This window comes from Camelina sativa, chromosome 12 (assembly GCF_000633955.1).
Source record: "Camelina sativa cultivar DH55 chromosome 12, Cs, whole genome shotgun sequence".
Lineage (NCBI taxonomy): Eukaryota > Viridiplantae > Streptophyta > Magnoliopsida > Brassicales > Brassicaceae > Camelina > Camelina sativa.
In genome coordinates this window covers 1,073,544-1,089,399 of record NC_025696.1, presented here as the reverse complement: position 1 = coordinate 1,089,399, position 15,856 = coordinate 1,073,544, and the positions used below count along the sequence as shown (strand labels likewise).

The 15,856-nt window shown below is 36.7% G+C and overlaps 6 protein-coding genes across 6 annotated transcripts in view; 4 read left to right on the top strand and 2 right to left on the bottom strand.

Annotated features, from left to right (window-relative positions):
- LOC104729362 (cinnamyl alcohol dehydrogenase 7-like) overlaps window positions 1-2,860 on the top strand; it is a 3,529-nt gene extending 669 nt beyond the window's left edge. Inside the window, exons 3-6 of the mRNA XM_010448300.2 lie at window positions 1,304-1,389; window positions 1,497-1,610; window positions 1,691-2,358; window positions 2,485-2,860. Coding sequence (XP_010446602.1) covers window positions 1,304-1,389; window positions 1,497-1,610; window positions 1,691-2,358; window positions 2,485-2,690 — 1,074 coding nt within the window. The 3' untranslated portion in view covers window positions 2,691-2,860. The remainder of the gene's footprint in view (window positions 1-1,303; window positions 1,390-1,496; window positions 1,611-1,690; window positions 2,359-2,484) is intronic.
- Window positions 3,810-5,966, top strand: LOC104729361 (cinnamyl alcohol dehydrogenase 8-like). Its single transcript, XM_010448299.2, has 4 exons — window positions 3,810-4,013; window positions 4,100-4,213; window positions 4,789-5,456; window positions 5,603-5,966. The coding sequence occupies exons 1-4, from the start codon at window positions 3,928-3,930 to the stop codon at window positions 5,812-5,814; spliced, it is 1,080 nt and encodes a 359-aa protein (XP_010446601.1). The 5' UTR covers window positions 3,810-3,927; the 3' UTR covers window positions 5,815-5,966.
- On the top strand, window positions 7,054-7,972 carry LOC104729360 (dof zinc finger protein DOF4.7-like). The gene has a single exon (XM_010448298.2). The coding sequence runs from the start codon at window positions 7,109-7,111 to the stop codon at window positions 7,841-7,843; it is 735 nt and encodes a 244-aa protein (XP_010446600.1). The 5' UTR covers window positions 7,054-7,108; the 3' UTR covers window positions 7,844-7,972.
- On the bottom strand, window positions 8,066-10,078 carry LOC104733096 (pentatricopeptide repeat-containing protein At4g38010-like). Its single transcript, XM_010452706.2, has one exon. It carries the CDS (start codon window positions 9,929-9,931, stop codon window positions 8,261-8,263), a length of 1,671 nt encoding a protein of 556 aa, XP_010451008.1. The 5' UTR covers window positions 9,932-10,078; the 3' UTR covers window positions 8,066-8,260.
- On the top strand, window positions 10,219-11,588 carry LOC104729358 (uncharacterized tRNA/rRNA methyltransferase YsgA-like). Its single transcript, XM_010448296.2, has 3 exons — window positions 10,219-10,597; window positions 10,738-11,089; window positions 11,185-11,588. The coding sequence occupies exons 1-3, from the start codon at window positions 10,278-10,280 to the stop codon at window positions 11,581-11,583; spliced, it is 1,071 nt and encodes a 356-aa protein (XP_010446598.1). The 5' UTR covers window positions 10,219-10,277; the 3' UTR covers window positions 11,584-11,588.
- On the bottom strand, window positions 11,671-15,626 carry LOC104729359 (rhamnogalacturonate lyase-like). The gene is made up of 13 exons (XM_010448297.1): window positions 15,518-15,626; window positions 15,057-15,126; window positions 14,844-14,959; window positions 14,678-14,731; window positions 13,970-14,203; window positions 13,721-13,868; window positions 13,437-13,607; window positions 13,181-13,339; window positions 12,994-13,100; window positions 12,832-12,910; window positions 12,439-12,734; window positions 12,240-12,356; window positions 11,671-12,154 (listed from the first exon to the last, which is right to left on the bottom strand). Exons 1-13 carry the CDS (start codon window positions 15,601-15,603, stop codon window positions 11,791-11,793), a joined length of 2,001 nt encoding a protein of 666 aa, XP_010446599.1. The 5' UTR covers window positions 15,604-15,626; the 3' UTR covers window positions 11,671-11,790.

The following is a 15,856-nucleotide window of genomic DNA, read 5'->3' as shown; positions in this document are numbered from 1 at the left end:
GTTTCGTAAATTCTTCGGTTATGGTAAAAAAAAAAACAGTTATCCTTGTGTCAGTGATCTTTGTTTTTTTCTTTTTTTATGTTAAGATTGATTTGCATTAGATCCACAGCTTTGACCGCTATAGAATTCACAGAACAATATGAACTTCAATTAAAAATAAATCGAGTTAAGAAATGCGAATTTGGCATGTATGGTGATTTATAAGTACTCAAGGAGTGTATGTAGTGACTGTATATATTAGGCGAAATGATATTTTCAGTTTTTTACAATATGTTTCAGAAAGTATATATTAAAATAGTGGATTTTGTTGGTAAATTACTTAATTATTAGAGATCAGAAATTATAATTGAGTGGAGTTAAGTGTGGCGAATTCTCGTTTGTTCACTGTTGATAGTGGAGGACTTACTTAGCTCTTTTCTTTCGGCTAGATTATATATATAGTTGAAAAAAACATTTAGGCAGATAAATTAATTATTACACTCAAATAAGTTTTGGCAAAAATGAGCACTCACCTTCTTTATTGTTGGAATAAGTTCTGCTTTTTTTTTTTTTTTATAAATAGAGTATGATCAAGTGAATGTAATCCCAGTGATTATGATTTGAAGATGTGTTGAGGACATTTAAATGTATGAACCGAACGTAACGGTCAAACTCGTTTTAAATTTTAAATTTGTATATAGTATCCAATGGATGGGACTTAACTAATTTGAAACTGAAAGAACTATTACATCTTTATTTTTCAGCTTTAATTTGGTTGCATTACATAAATGTCATTTAATATTTTGAATGCAGATTTTATAATATACTTTCAATTTTATACCTGTTATCTTATTTTATTAAATGGTGAAATAAACTAATATAAAAATGTATCAATAAAAGAATGGGTATGGAGAAAAATGGTCTCATGCATGTGGTTGAATTAAGTTCCATGTGCGTGGATCTTTAAAAATTTGTTTTGCGAAGGTATCTCTCCCTACATGTAGTAACTGTCACCTCTGGACCATATTACATGACAAAGTTGAAAAAAATTAAGAGAACGACCATAATTGCACCACAACCATAGCTTTGAATCAGCAAAAAATCAACTGCATTATTGATGAACACATCAGTATCAAATTGGTGAGTTGATATGACCCTGACTAACGACATAACACTAGTACTATTACTACAAAATTGAGTTACCATATATATTAGGGAATAGGGACCATCTATTCTCGTGGACGTGGTGAATATGATCCTTGTAAATTATTAGTATCACTCAACAAAAAAATCTCTCAGTCCCATTCTCTTATTTTTTTTCAAGATGGGAAAGGTTCTTGAGAAGGAGGCGTTTGGATTGGCCGCGAAAGACGAATCAGGAGTTCTCTCTCCTTTCAGTTTCTCTAGAAGGTTAACGAATATATTAATCTCTAACGATTTTGTATCGCATGATATCCGATATATTGTTTTTTTTGTTCTATTGAAATTAAGTATTGTTGGAGTTTTAATGTATATAGGGATACGGGAGAAAAAGATGTAAGGTTCAAAGTGTTGTTCTGTGGAATTTGCCACACTGATTTATGTATGGCCAAAAACGAATGGGGCTTCACTACCTATCCTCTTGTCCCAGGGTAAGACATGTACTCCAAAAAAAAAATCATATTTTATTTTAAAACTGAATCTTTGAAATAGCTTTGATACTACTATTCAGGCATGAGATCGTGGGCGTGGTGACTGAAGTTGGAGCCAAAGTGACCAAATTCAACACTGGAGACAAAGTCGGAGTTGGCTACATGTCCCGCTCGTGCCTGTCATGTGACAGCTGCAGTGATGGGGAAGAGAATTACTGTCCAAAGATGATCCCAACATCCGGAGGCAAAGACTACGACGACACCATGACCCGTGGTGGTTACTCCGACCACATGGTGTGTGCTGAGGATTTCATTATCCGTATTCCTGACAATCTCCCATTGGATGGTGTCGCACCACTACTCTGTGCCGGAGTCACCGTCTACTCCGCAATGAAGTATCATGGGTTCGACAAGCCCGGTATGCACATTGGTGTGGTGGGACTAGGTGGTTTGGGTCATGTAGGAGTGAAATTTGCCAAGGCTTTGGGTAATAAAGTTACGGTTGTTAGTACTTCCGAGCGTAAGAGAGAGGAGGCGATCAATAGGCTTGGTGCAGATGCCTTCTTGGTGAGCCGTGACCCAAAACAAATGGAGGATGCAGTGGGGACTATGGATGGTATAATTGATACCGCATCTGCGACCCATCCGCTTCTTCCACTGCTTGGTCTGCTTAAAAATAAGGGAAAACTTGTTATGGTTGGTGCACCTGCCAAGCCACTTGAGCTTCCGGTGTTCCCTCTCATCTTCGGTACGAGCCTATTTGGCATTTGCCAATCATCTTTAAACGTTATCTTACATGATATGTTTTTGATTCAGTCGATAAAAATTGGAATATGTTTATTTCCTTTTTCTTTTGTGCATGGTCGTGTAATAGGGAGGAAGATGGTGGTAGGAAGTATGATAGGAGGTATAAAGGAGATGCAAGAGACGGTGGACTTGGCTGGAAAACACAATATCACGGCAGATATTGAGCTTATCTCTGCGGATTATGTCAACACTGCCATGGAACGACTCGCTAAGGGTGACGTTAAGTACCGATTTGTGATTGATGTTGCCAATACGTTGAAGCCTACTCCTTAGTTGGAAAGCTTAAAATTTGAATTTCCCCAAAGCATTTTTCCTTGTTTGGTTTGTTGTAATAAGTGTTGTATTTTTGAGCTGACGACTTTGTGTGTACTACTACTAGTCCACTACTAGCTACAGCATGTGCTTTATCAAATTAAAAAAACTTGAATAAGTTATTTAATTAATTTTATCATTAGAAGTTTAATTAAAATTTAATTCAAATAGACGATTTTAATTGGTAATATTTTAATTTAAACTAAAAATTAATATATATTGTAATCGATATTACTGTTTAAATGATTATTAAGGTTATGAAATGTGTTGGGTGTGAATGATAGAAGCAGTGTTGTTTGACCGACCTGAGAGATTAACGAAAACAGTATGATTTAATACTAGAAAGTACCAAGGGATTGGTCAAATTTAGTAAGACTATTAAATTTACACTAGTTTTTTTTTGAGTATTAACTTCGAGCAAGTGCATATATGTATATTAGTAGAAAACTTTAAATGATTCCAATCTTAGCAGTGTATACACGGTTTTTGTAGAATAAGATCGTAGAAAGTACCAATATATATTAGTCCAATCTTGGCTGGATAAGTAGAAAGTACCAATATATATTAGTCCAATTTTTTAATACTACTAAATTTAAACTAGTTTTTTGGAGTATTAATCGATCAAGTGCATGTATACACGGTTTTATTATGAATATGTTCCGTGGACGAAATTAGTAGAATAAGATACGTATGGACCACGACACACACGTGAACAAATACATAGCTGAGTTTGAGCAAATAAAGTTCAAATTAAAAAGGTCTATATATATATATATTACAGTATATAGTGGTCCGTATTATTTGACAACGTTAATTTCGTGGTCCTCAAAAACAAAATGACAATGTTAGTAATGAAAACATGAATCTTTTTTTTTTTTTTTTGTTTCTGTGCATTTGATTTCAATAATTGAAAAGATAAATATAACTACCAAGAAACTAAACAAGGAAGAAAAGACCGAGTCGGCAAGTCTTGAAAAAAAAAAAAAAAAAATCCCGTGAAAGTAAGTGCATGCATGGTCCTAATTGCACCAAATCACATCGTTTCCACAATCATCTCCTATATTAAGGCATTTTGTCTCTCCTCGTTATTATCTAAAACTTCTCAACTATAATAAGTGACATTAAAAATAAAATAAAATCAAACTAGACACTTACTTTTGAATCTAATTCTCTCACTTTTATTGCTATTTGATCAAGTATGGGAAAAGTTCTTGAGAAAGAAGCGTTCGGATTGGCCGCGAAAGACAATTCCGGAGTTCTCTCGCCTTTTAGTTTCTCTAGAAGGTTTCAAATTTGTTTTTGTTATCTCTATTTATTTTTGTTTCAATATAATGAATCTAAGTTTTGGTGCGACTAATTAATGTGTGTAGGGAAACAGGAGAAAAAGATGTAAGATTCAAAGTGTTATTCTGTGGAATTTGTCACTCTGATTTGCATATGGTCAAGAACGAGTGGGGATCGTCTATATATCCTGTTGTCCCTGGGTAAGAGATGTATCATGCATGTTAAGTAATATAATCAAACTATATATCAAATTTTATTTAGAATTTTAGAATTACTTGTTGATATGCTCAATCCAAAAATTGCATGAACAGTATCTCAAACTATCTTAAATTTCAGCTTCAGTGTGTTACTTTGTAATACGTAACCTTTTGTAACTACATGAAAATGAATACTGCTAGACTTTTTATGAAGACCTCTTCTTTAAATATGGCGATTTTAAGCCCTCAAATGGGGAACATATAATCTGGTAATTTGTACACTTCTTTAGAATTATTTCCTTTTTTGGCCACTTCTTTCGGATTTTAGACAAAAAATACACTAAGAAGCATTTTAAAATATCTTAGAAATAGTGGACAAAAGATCCACGATAAGCTTCGTCATCTGGCTCATGTTTATCTCTACTCTGTCCTAATTCGTCGCATTTAATTCATGTTTATTGGAGTTAATCTCTCAACTATGTCCGGTTTGATAATTATTTTTGATAAATTTTTCCTAGTGAATTAATTCTTTTTTATGCTCTAACGTTGATATTAAATCCGAATGTTAAATTTTTCAGGCATGAGATCGTGGGCGTGGTGACTGAAGTCGGAGCCAAAGTGACTAAATTCAAAACCGGAGACAACGTGGGAGTTGGATGCTTGGTCGGCTCGTGCGGGTCATGTGACAACTGCACCGAAGGCATGGAAAACTACTGTCCAAAATTGATCCAAACGTACGGATTCAAGTACTATGACGACACCATAACATGCGGTGGTTACTCCGACCACATGGTTTGCGACGAAGGTTTCGTCATCCGTATTCCCGACAATCTTCCTATGGACGCTGCCGCGCCGCTCCTATGCGCCGGGATCACGGTCTATTCCCCAATGAAGTATCATGGGCTCGACAAACCCGGTATGCACATCGGTGTGGTAGGATTAGGCGGTTTAGGTCATGTAGGAGTGAAATTTTCCAAGGCTATGGGTTGTAAAGTAACAGTTATCAGTACTTCGGAGGGTAAGAGAGACGAGGCTATTAATCGGCTTGGTGCCGATACCTTCTTGGTGAGCCGTGACCCGAAGCAGGTCAAGGATGCAATGGGTACTATGGACGGTATAATTGATACTGTATCTGCGACTCATCCGCTTCTTCCATTGCTCGGTTTGCTGAAGCAAAAGGGAATACTTGTTATGGTTGGTGCACCGGTGAAGCCACTCGAGCTACCTGTCTTGCCTCTCATCTTTGGTAAGCTATATATATTAACAAACTAATCCCTATAGATATATGCCATATGTGTGCTAAATTTGTAGTATTTTAAGTCAATGAATCCCGAGAATGACATGGATTTTGTGTGTTTGTGTGTGTGTGGTTATGTTATTTTGTGCATATAGAGAGGAAGATGATAGTTGGAAGTTTGATAGGAGGGATAAAAGAGACTCAGGAGATGATGGATATGGCCGCGAAACACAACATCACGGCGGATATTGAGCTTATCTCTGCGGATTATGTCAACACCGCCATGGAGCGGCTTGAGAAGGCCGACGTTAGGTACCGATTCGTGATTGATGTTGCCAACACTTTGAAGCCTTCTCCTAATTTATAAGTCTTCTAACTCTTAACATTAAAATTTCCCCAAAGCTTTTTTTTCTTCTTCTTTTGTTTGGTTTGTCATAGTATTTAAGTTTCGTGTTGGTTCCTGGGGAGGTTGTATGACTGTGTGGTATGCTTTAATCAAATTAATGAATTTGAATATTATAGTTTCTCTCTATATAATAATATTTTAAGGGTAAGCCAAGTATAATCAATTAGTATATATCTAAGATTTCTATAGATAACACTCTAGTGTATCGATGAGATCCTTTAGATGAAAGAATCAAAATCAATTAACAGTGTTAAAAAAATCAGTTAGGCGAGTTATCAATCTGAAAAATAAAAATTTCAAGCTAATGTGTGACAAACTGACAATTAGTTATCTTCATATTTGATGGAAGAGCAATAGAAGTGAAAAGTCAAAGAGGATAATAAATGAATCGTACGTACGAATTGTGTTGTTGTGTTGCTTTCAACGAGAGAGGGAGACAGTGAAGTTCGAGTTTGTTCCCAATGCGAAAAGCACTCCACTCCTTGATATGGCTTCCCTTTCTTTACCTCGTACCTTTTACCACTCATCTCTCCTTCACTCTCTAGCTCTTCCCTAGGTCGATCTTATCTTGTCTTGTCTGAATATTACATCATATAGTAATAATATAAGAGCAAAGTTTTAGAACTGTATGAATTAATTTAGATATTTAGAATTGGTGAATTTTTCACCTAGAGAAACAGCTTAAATAATTCTTAACAAATATAGAACCCACTGCAACAAATCCTGCTTATGAAATGAGTGGTGCTCACTGCTCATTGTTAAACCCTTAATATATAAATTATAAAATATGACTTAAAACTCTAATCTATACACTGTATTAATTAATCGTATTTAATACTAAAAGAAACTGGCTTGGCCAGAGATATTTTCCTTGCCAGAAGATTCAATATTTGGCTATTTCACGATGACGGTCACGCTTTTTTCACCTAGCTATACGATTAATGCTAACGCCTGCGTATCCATGGCGATATGCAACAACTACAAGTTGAATAACACATACTTATATAAACTAGCCAGCCAAATACCATTTTATATGATGTAAAAAAAAAGAAAAAGAAAAAAAAAACATTTTATTTAGAATATACACATTCGGTTTAAGACATAAATTAAAATATAATATACAATACTATATACAACAAGCGTGCATGTACACACATATATATATATTTTATATACGTAAATGCGTTCATATATATACATATGAAGATTCATAGAAATCACAAGAACCAATCTCCCCCCTCTCTTGCCCCATATCATGATGACGTCAGCCCATCAGAGCAACACCTCCAGCTTCAAACCACGGAGGATCAAGACTATGACGAAGTCACCACGTCAGATCAATAACAAAGAGCCGTCTTCTCCGGCGACGACGCAGCCGGTCCTGAAGTGTCCGAGATGTGATTCAGTCAACACCAAATTCTGCTACTACAACAACTACAGCTTGTCTCAGCCACGTCACTACTGCAAGAACTGTCGCCGTTACTGGACACGTGGCGGCGCCCTCCGTAACGTCCCCATTGGTGGCTCAACTCGAAACAAGAACAAGCCTTGCAACCTCCACGTCATATCTTCTCCTCCTCTGTTCTCGAACGTGACGACGTCATCGTCTTCTCGCGAGCTAGTAAGAAACCATCCTTCGACGACGACGATGATGATGATGAGTTCCGGTGGATTCTCCGGCTACATGTTTCCGTTGGATCCTAACTACAACCTTGCGTCGTCTTCTTCTATCGAGTCTTTGAGTTCTTTTGACCAAGATTTGCACCTGAAGCTTCAACAACAGAGACTCATCGCTTCCATGATTCACCAAGATTCTCTCACGGTTAACGAGAAACCGGTTCTCTTTCAGAACGGAGAGTTGATCCCTCCTTCGACGGCTACGACGGTTTGGGGTTTCGATAGATCCGCCGTGGTTACAAGTGGCAGTCATGAAGATAACGGTGATGGTGAGGGTAATTTGGAAAATTGGTTCCATAATGCTATGCTCTAATTATCACTACCAATTACCATTATTAGTCTAATATTGTAGCTAGCATGCAGAAGCTATGTATGAAAAAAACTAGTATGCTAAAAACTAGTATGTTGTAATTTTTAGCATAATAAATTGCTTAATTTCCAAGAGAGAAACATTTGAACTTTTGATTTTTTTTTAATCTTTTTTAGGAAATGATCAATTATCAATCGCTGAATCAAGAATCATGTACAATGTAACTGCATAGAAATTAATAATATTATATACTTATATACACATATAATAAGGTGAAGAGGCGAGAGGAACGTGAAGTAGAAGAGGACAAGTTCAGCTTTAGGCAGAGACATGCGAGAAACTCATGAACTCCTCACATTCTGACATTCTCATATATGATGAATGATGATCATTGTCATACATACATGCATCATCATTGTTCTATGCTATGAACTTCTCTATAGAACTTGATCCTGGAACCTTCGAGATACCTTTTACCTTCATCAACCTCCTAATTCTCGAAACATCATCCCATCTTTTATTAGCAGCAAAAATATTAGACAGAAGCACATACACACCACTATCTTCAACCTTCATCTCTAAAAAACTATCCAATATATCTTTAGGAAGCTCCATTAATGTCCCTCTACTCTTACAAGCACTAAGAATAGCTCCGCATATACGCACATCTGGTTTAACCGGCATTGCTTTAACGATGTCTAGTGCTTCATCTAGCAATCCAGCTCTACAGAGTAAATCAATCAAGCATCCATAATGCTCTAGCTTAGGAGATAGATTGTATTCTCTGCTTTTCATCTTATGGAAACATCTTCTACCTTCTTCGACTAAACCAGCGTGGCAACAAGCGTTTAAAACCGCAAGAAAAGTTACCTGGTTCGGCTTATAACCGAGGGTAACCATTTCTTCGAAATATTGAAGGGATTCATGTCCATGTCCATGGATAGCTAAACCACCTAACAGAGCATTCCAAGTAGACACATTCTTACTTCTAACTCCCTTGAAAACCTCCAAAGCTGTTTCAATGTAACCACATTTTGCATACATATCAACAACCGCGGTTCCAATATGTGTATCCCATTTAATACCAGCGCTTACAACATACTCATGAACCCATCTTCCGTAATCCACAGCTCCTGAGATAGCACATGCAGAGAGAACACTTGTAAGTATATGCCCATCTGGCTTTATACACGAAGACGTTTGCATCCGAGAAAACAACTCAATCGCCTCGTTAGGCCTTTTGCATTGCACCAACCCACTAATCATACTATTCCAAGAAACTTTATCTTTCTTTTGCAATTCACCAAAAACTCTCATTGCATCAGACAATTGCTCACATTTCACATACATATCTATAAGAGCATTACCAGTCTCTAAGCTAATCAAAGACGCCCTTTTTAAAATCAACCCATGGATTCCTTGCCCTAAACTTAAACACCCTACCCGCCCACTCGAGACCAAAGCACAAACATACGTAGCCAAATTAGCCTCAACATCCATCTTTGAAAACGTATCCAAAGCTTCTTTATACAAACCAGTCCTCGTGAAACCAGTTATAATACCAGTCCACGAAACTACATCTCTCACAGGCATTTCATCGAACACTTTACATGCACTCCCTGAATCTCCGCAAACTCCATATAAATGAACAAGCGAGTTTTGCACATAGATATCATCTGAAAAACCCATCTTCGTGACAACTCCATGAATCTGTTTCCCTTCTCTGATCCCTGAAAACTTCCCACAAGCCTTGAAAACTGGAGGAAACGTGAACATGTCCGGTGTAAACCCGTTACTCACAAACGTTCTGTAAACAAGAAACGTCACTCGTGGGTTATCGCAGATCGCGTAGCTTGATAAAATCGTGTTGTATGGAAACGAGGTCAACAGAGAACGGATACTGTGGAGAATCATACAGCTGTAAGTTGCGAAATCGGAGGATTTGCCCAGAAAGGTCACGACTTTGTTGACGAATAAGTCATCGCGAAGAAGATCACGAGTAACCAATTGAGTCTGTATCTGTTTGAAAACGCGAAGAAAGCTGCATCGCCTGATCAATTCCAGAAGAACTGATTTCTCGGTTAGATGCATCACAAATTTGGTCGTGGAATAGATTAGTGATCAAACAATCACGTATTGGGTTCCTCTGTTAATCTGCATTCGTAACATGAGTTCGATTCATAAAACGAACACGAAAGAACCAAATTTGCGGATTCATAGACGAAGAGAAGAAGCGAAGAGAGAAACAGAGAGGATGATGAGGAAGAGAGGTTTTACCGTTAAAAAACATTACTTAATGGGCTTGTTATTGGGCCTAACTCTTTTAATGTATTGGGCTTTTTTACTTAAATATGAAGCCCTTAGGCCTTTTAGTCATCTTCTCCGCCTTAGCTTCACCGGAGCAGAAGAAGAGAAATCGGATTAGTTGCAAACGGCAATGCATTGCGGATGTGCTTTCGTTTCACAATCTGTGTCACCGCGTCTCCCATTCGAATTCAAAACCTCAGTTTCAAAGCTTCGAGCTTCATCAGCTCAATTCCCAAGAACACAGATTCAGATAAGAAACCCTTCAGATGATCTTCTTCTTATTAACAGTTTAGATAAGTCTCCGGAGAATAGAGTTGCGCTGCCGTCTCATGTGAATTACATTACCAGCACTTCAAACCCTTTTGTCAAACACTGTCTTAAACTCCGCCAAAGCTCCTCTTATCGCCACGCTCATGGCTCTGTTCTTGTCGTCGGAGCTATCCCAATTAGGTTAAATCATCACTGATCTTGTTACTCTCTGTTTCTTAGATTACTACTACTTAAGAAAACAGAGGAAAGTAGTTTCCTTTTTGTTATTGTTTGTGAAATTGAGTTTCAAGGAGATAACTTTTTAATGCATTGTTTCACAGGGAAGTGTGTAGCTTTCAAGAGAATAAGCTAGGTATTACAACTGAAATTGAGTGTCTACTTCTCCACGAGGAAGCTCAGATTCCACAAGGATTAGAGAGTTTAAGTATTCGAACTGTTCGAGTAAGTTCTTTGGTGATGAAGAAACTCTCTGGTGTGCAATCTACTGAATCTGTTGAAGCCATTGCCTTGATGAGAATCCCTAGCAGCTTCATTGATCTTAAAGATGATGTAGACATTGTCAAAGACTGTAGTAAATGGTTCCCTTCTGCTCACCGAGTTCTTGTTCTAGACAGCATACAGAACCCGGGGAACCTTGGCACTTTAATCAGATCAGCTATGGCTTTTAATTGGGTATACAAATGATCATCCTTTCTTCTTTATTCATTTTTTGAGATAAATCTCTAATGAGAGAAACATCCTAACAATATTGCTAATGTTTATGATAGGATGGTGCATTTCTGCTTCCGGGTTGTTGTGATCCGTTTAATGAGAAAGCACTTAGAGCAAGCCGAGGTGCTTCGTTTCAACTGCCTATAGTTTCAGGCAACTGGAACCACCTTAAGCTTCTAGAGCGTGAGTTCCAGATGAAGCTATTAGCTGGTCATCCATCAACTACTACTCAAAAACCAAAACCTGTCTCCAGACTTAACCAAGAGTTTGCTCAGTCTGTAGCAGAGAAGCCTTTATGCTTGATTTTAGGTAGTGAAGGGAACGGTTTGTCTGAGCAGTCACGGAAAGTATGCGACCTTGTGAGCATTCCCATGGCAGGTGAATTTGAATCTCTTAACGTTTCTGTTGCTGGTGGCATTTTCTTGTTCATGCTTCAATCTTGTTCCGGTTTTTAAAACCACTTATGAATCTTATGATAATACTATAAACCTTAGCAAATTAGCAATCATATAAAAAATCCAAATCAATTTCACAAAAAAATATTTAAAAGAATAGATCAAATTCAGTAAATCCCAAAAACCCTTTGATCTATATACAACTATAATCTCCTAAGTGTAAAAAAAAAAAAAGAAAACCAAATCCTAACAACTATATATATGATTCTAATCTCTAGAAGGCTCTTCTAGACGAATGTAATCATACATAAGACCTTCAAATGGTCCTATTGCTTTAGCTTGTCGAAGATAAATCGTGTTGGTCCCGGTTCTTAGCAACCTTCCAGGGACACTGATGCTATAAAGCCTGTAGAGTCCATGGATTCCATGTCTTGCTATAGCATTGTCTTTTCCAATAGTACCAGTTGAGAAAAACGGCCACGTGTTTTCGTTATTGATCCGAACTTGTAAATTAGCCCGTGCGGCCGAGGCTAAAGCTAGCTGCAATGTGTAGCTGCCTCGCCAGTTTACGTATGGAAGCTGAAACACGATCTGCCATGTTGTTGGCACGTATGTTAAATCACCGGTTTTCCTGCAGAATAAGTGAGTTAAAGTTAAATGTCTATTCATGAATTCACTGAAAGTTTCAGACTTTTTGTTTTAATGTAACTTCTAACCTTGTGACATGAGCGTAGAACCAGTCTTGGCTATAGTTACTAGCTCCAATTGTGTAGACGAGATCGTGATTTGGATACAACTCTGTGTATCGTTGCCACAATCCGTACTGCCTAAAACTGTGAAACAACCAAACCGGAACACTATCAGACCCAAAACCGGTTTAGCAACAATGTGAACAAGAGGATTTAAAAGACTTACTTGTCAGTTTGGTCTAGGTATGGGTTCATTGTGTTCTTGTATGGCTCTGGTACAAAGTATTCTCGAGCGGTTCGATCTGGTACACCAATCTCCCATAACGTTGGACCGTTCCTAGGTGGCTCGTACACAACTCTATCTAGACTAATCTCTGACCCTGCAGCTACGTCAACACGGTTTTGGTATAGAAAGTCCCCGATAAAACCAGGAACCCATCCATACAGATTGTATGTTCCCGGTCTGACGTCATCTATCGTGAAGTGACCTGTTTCGTTAGTCTTTGTCCAAAATTGATATCCCTGAAAAAAACAATTAACGATCAATACATGTATTCGATAATTCAGTAAGTTACATTAAAGTTTAAAGAAGTGAGATCAAAGTGTAACAATAACAAACCTTAGTATTTGTTTGCCACGAACCAGCTTCTCCCGGGGGTGCTAAACCGACATATGCAGATCCTCCCGACGTCAAGAATCTATAATTTTATTTGTCAATAAATATACTATTAATACAAAGTATCAATATAAATATTCGATTTGTTTAAGCAAATAACTATACCTGTCGTTGACTATGAGACGACCGGTGACGGTTCCTCTTTCTCGACGAGTAGGAAAGTCAGAGGATGCTACAAAATCATACGGCCAGGCTTTGACTTCTTTTTTGGTCTGAGAAATTAATATAGCTAAAATTAGCGTCTCTTATTTGTAAATTACTTTAAAAATTAATTGATGAATTAAAAATAAACCTGTCGTTTGGCATCTTCCCATAATGAATCTTCAGGACTATTGCTGCTAGAGTCAGAGTTGACGTAGATGAAAACAGGACCCAAGACCTTTTTCCACGATTCACCAGTTACGTAATGTGTCTTCATGTCCGCACCAACATAATGACCGCTTATAAAAGTCTGCGTATATTCAAACTGATTTAAGTAAACTAGCTAAAATATTTAATATAATACTATACTAATCTTTTGCTGATTAGCTTTGGGTGGATCTCCTTACCGTGAGGGCCGTCGGACCGACGTGAGACGTGAGCTCTTGTTTGATTGGTCCACCGGAGCGATATTCGCCGCTTGGTGAGATGATCCAAAAGCCAACATGGGACTTGGTTGAGATCCAACCGTGTACCTTGTTGTCTTCGATATTACATGTGTATTGGTACTTGTCATCGACCTTAATATCATTCAGTTTAACAATCAAAATTAGAGATTTCGGATGCACGAACAAATAAATCTATAATACGTACGTGACTTCAAAAAGTATGCAAAATACTATAAGCTAAGTACCTGGTTTTTGAACTTGGAGTTATGAGGATGAGTCAATTGTACAGCCTCTTTATAACCAAGAGCCTTGGCATGGCCATGATCGATGTCACGGTCAGCCTCCGTTGGCATTTCTCTTTGCCGGTTATCAGCCACCACCATGTAATGAAAGCTACAGACACATTTTGTTTAGAGTTAAGATAAACTCTCTATTTTATATATTAAAAAAAAAAAGCAAATAAGAAAACAATGGAATCGTATAATTTAAGATACCTCTCTGGGTTGAGTTTGAAAACGAGTCGAATTAAACCCATGTCGAGTTCTGGCCACTCGGGAAGTCTCTCGAAGATTCCATATGTGTAGAATCCTGAAGTATTTGCACGTATGATATACCTCTTGTCTACGTTTAATGGAATATGAGGATCACCACGCTTCCATGTTCTAGAGAACGAAATCTCCACTTGTTCTTGGGTTTGACTGATGATTCTAAATTTGGTTCCTTCGATTCTGAACCCCCAAAAAAATAACGATTAGATCGATATGTATAAATTAAAAGGATTTAGTCAGTTAGCCACATTTCATATTTCTGTTTGGAAAAAAGAAAAAAAAATTATAAATAAAAAACAATCATCATGAAAACTAATTTATTAAAGAGAAATACCTTATAATAGCACTAAAATAAGTTTTATGGACAATTATAGCACACATTCCATAAATTTCCAAAAATAGCACTATTTTAACACATTAAAATATTTAAAATCAATTTTAAAAATTTTNATTTAGTCAGTTAGCTATATTTCATATTTGTATTAAATATTTAAAAGATCAAAAATTTTATAAATAAAAAACAATTATCATGAAAATTAATTTATTAAACCCTAATAGTATAAGTTAGATACATGGTCTATAAATGTGAACGTGTGTTTGTTTTATTAAATACTACAAATCAGACAAAACATAAACTAGACTGTAGTTAATTACCGATCTAAGCCGCCCTGGCGAATGTTTTCTCCTTGCCACATGAGGTCCCAGTACCTACATTAAACCAAACTAATTAATCAGGACAATTTTATGTACTTGCATAACATAAGCTTTTAGGATATAATAATTGATTACTACAATATTAATTTACTGAAAAAGTAATCACCCTCGAGCTCGTAGATGTGGTGATAGAACATTGTCGATCCCTTTGTATTTGATCCCAGTTACAAGTCCTTCAGGGCTTGAGAAACTGACTCTGATAATCCCATTGTCCACTACCACCTGAATTAAAAATTATTAGTTTTATATCTACAAACATTAGTATATATTCGATTATTGATAAATATATATATATATATATATATCATCAAATCCATACCTCTCGAGTCCCATGTCTTTTCTTTATCTGCTGCACTGTTGGAGCTCTTGCACTTCTTCCATCTAAGTTCCTGTAGAATTATAATAGTTACGCATAATTAAAGTCAATGCACTGGATTGAAAACGCTTAGTGTGCATACATAAATCTAACTCTAACGCAAAAAGGGAGATTATAATTTGTTTCTAATATAAGAAACTGTAACCTCAAAAACAAGATCGACCTTACAAGTTAATACACAAATCCAATAACATATATACGTACACACGTTATAGTTCTATGAAAAAAATATTCTTCGAACTCACACGAGAATCACAATTGCTAGCAAACAAAAATCAACGAAACATGTATGTGAAGTGAGAAAACATGTGAATTTTTGTGTACACACAACATAGATGTTGAATTGTTAGATATGTTTGACTGTATGAAACATATGAAGGAATGAAAAAATAAACTAAACTAACCTTGTCGGCTCAGAAAAGGCGATGGGAAGAAGAAACAACAGAAGGAAACAAATAATTAGGGAAGCTATCTTCTTCTGCGAAGCCATCTTCTCTTTCAAAATCTTTTAGATCGAAATAATTAATGTAAGAAACTAAGAATAAGATGTTTGCTTTCTATGCATATTTATAAGCGTGTGTGTGGTTTGATTTGTTAAACAAAGTCCAAGACTAAACGGGAATAGGTGCACCAAAACCTAACTAGGAGTTACTTTGACTTCTGAGTTACATTAGAAGTCTAATATGACTTGTAACTTGTAAGATTCATTAGAATATTACGTAAAATATTTAGTTTCTGAAATT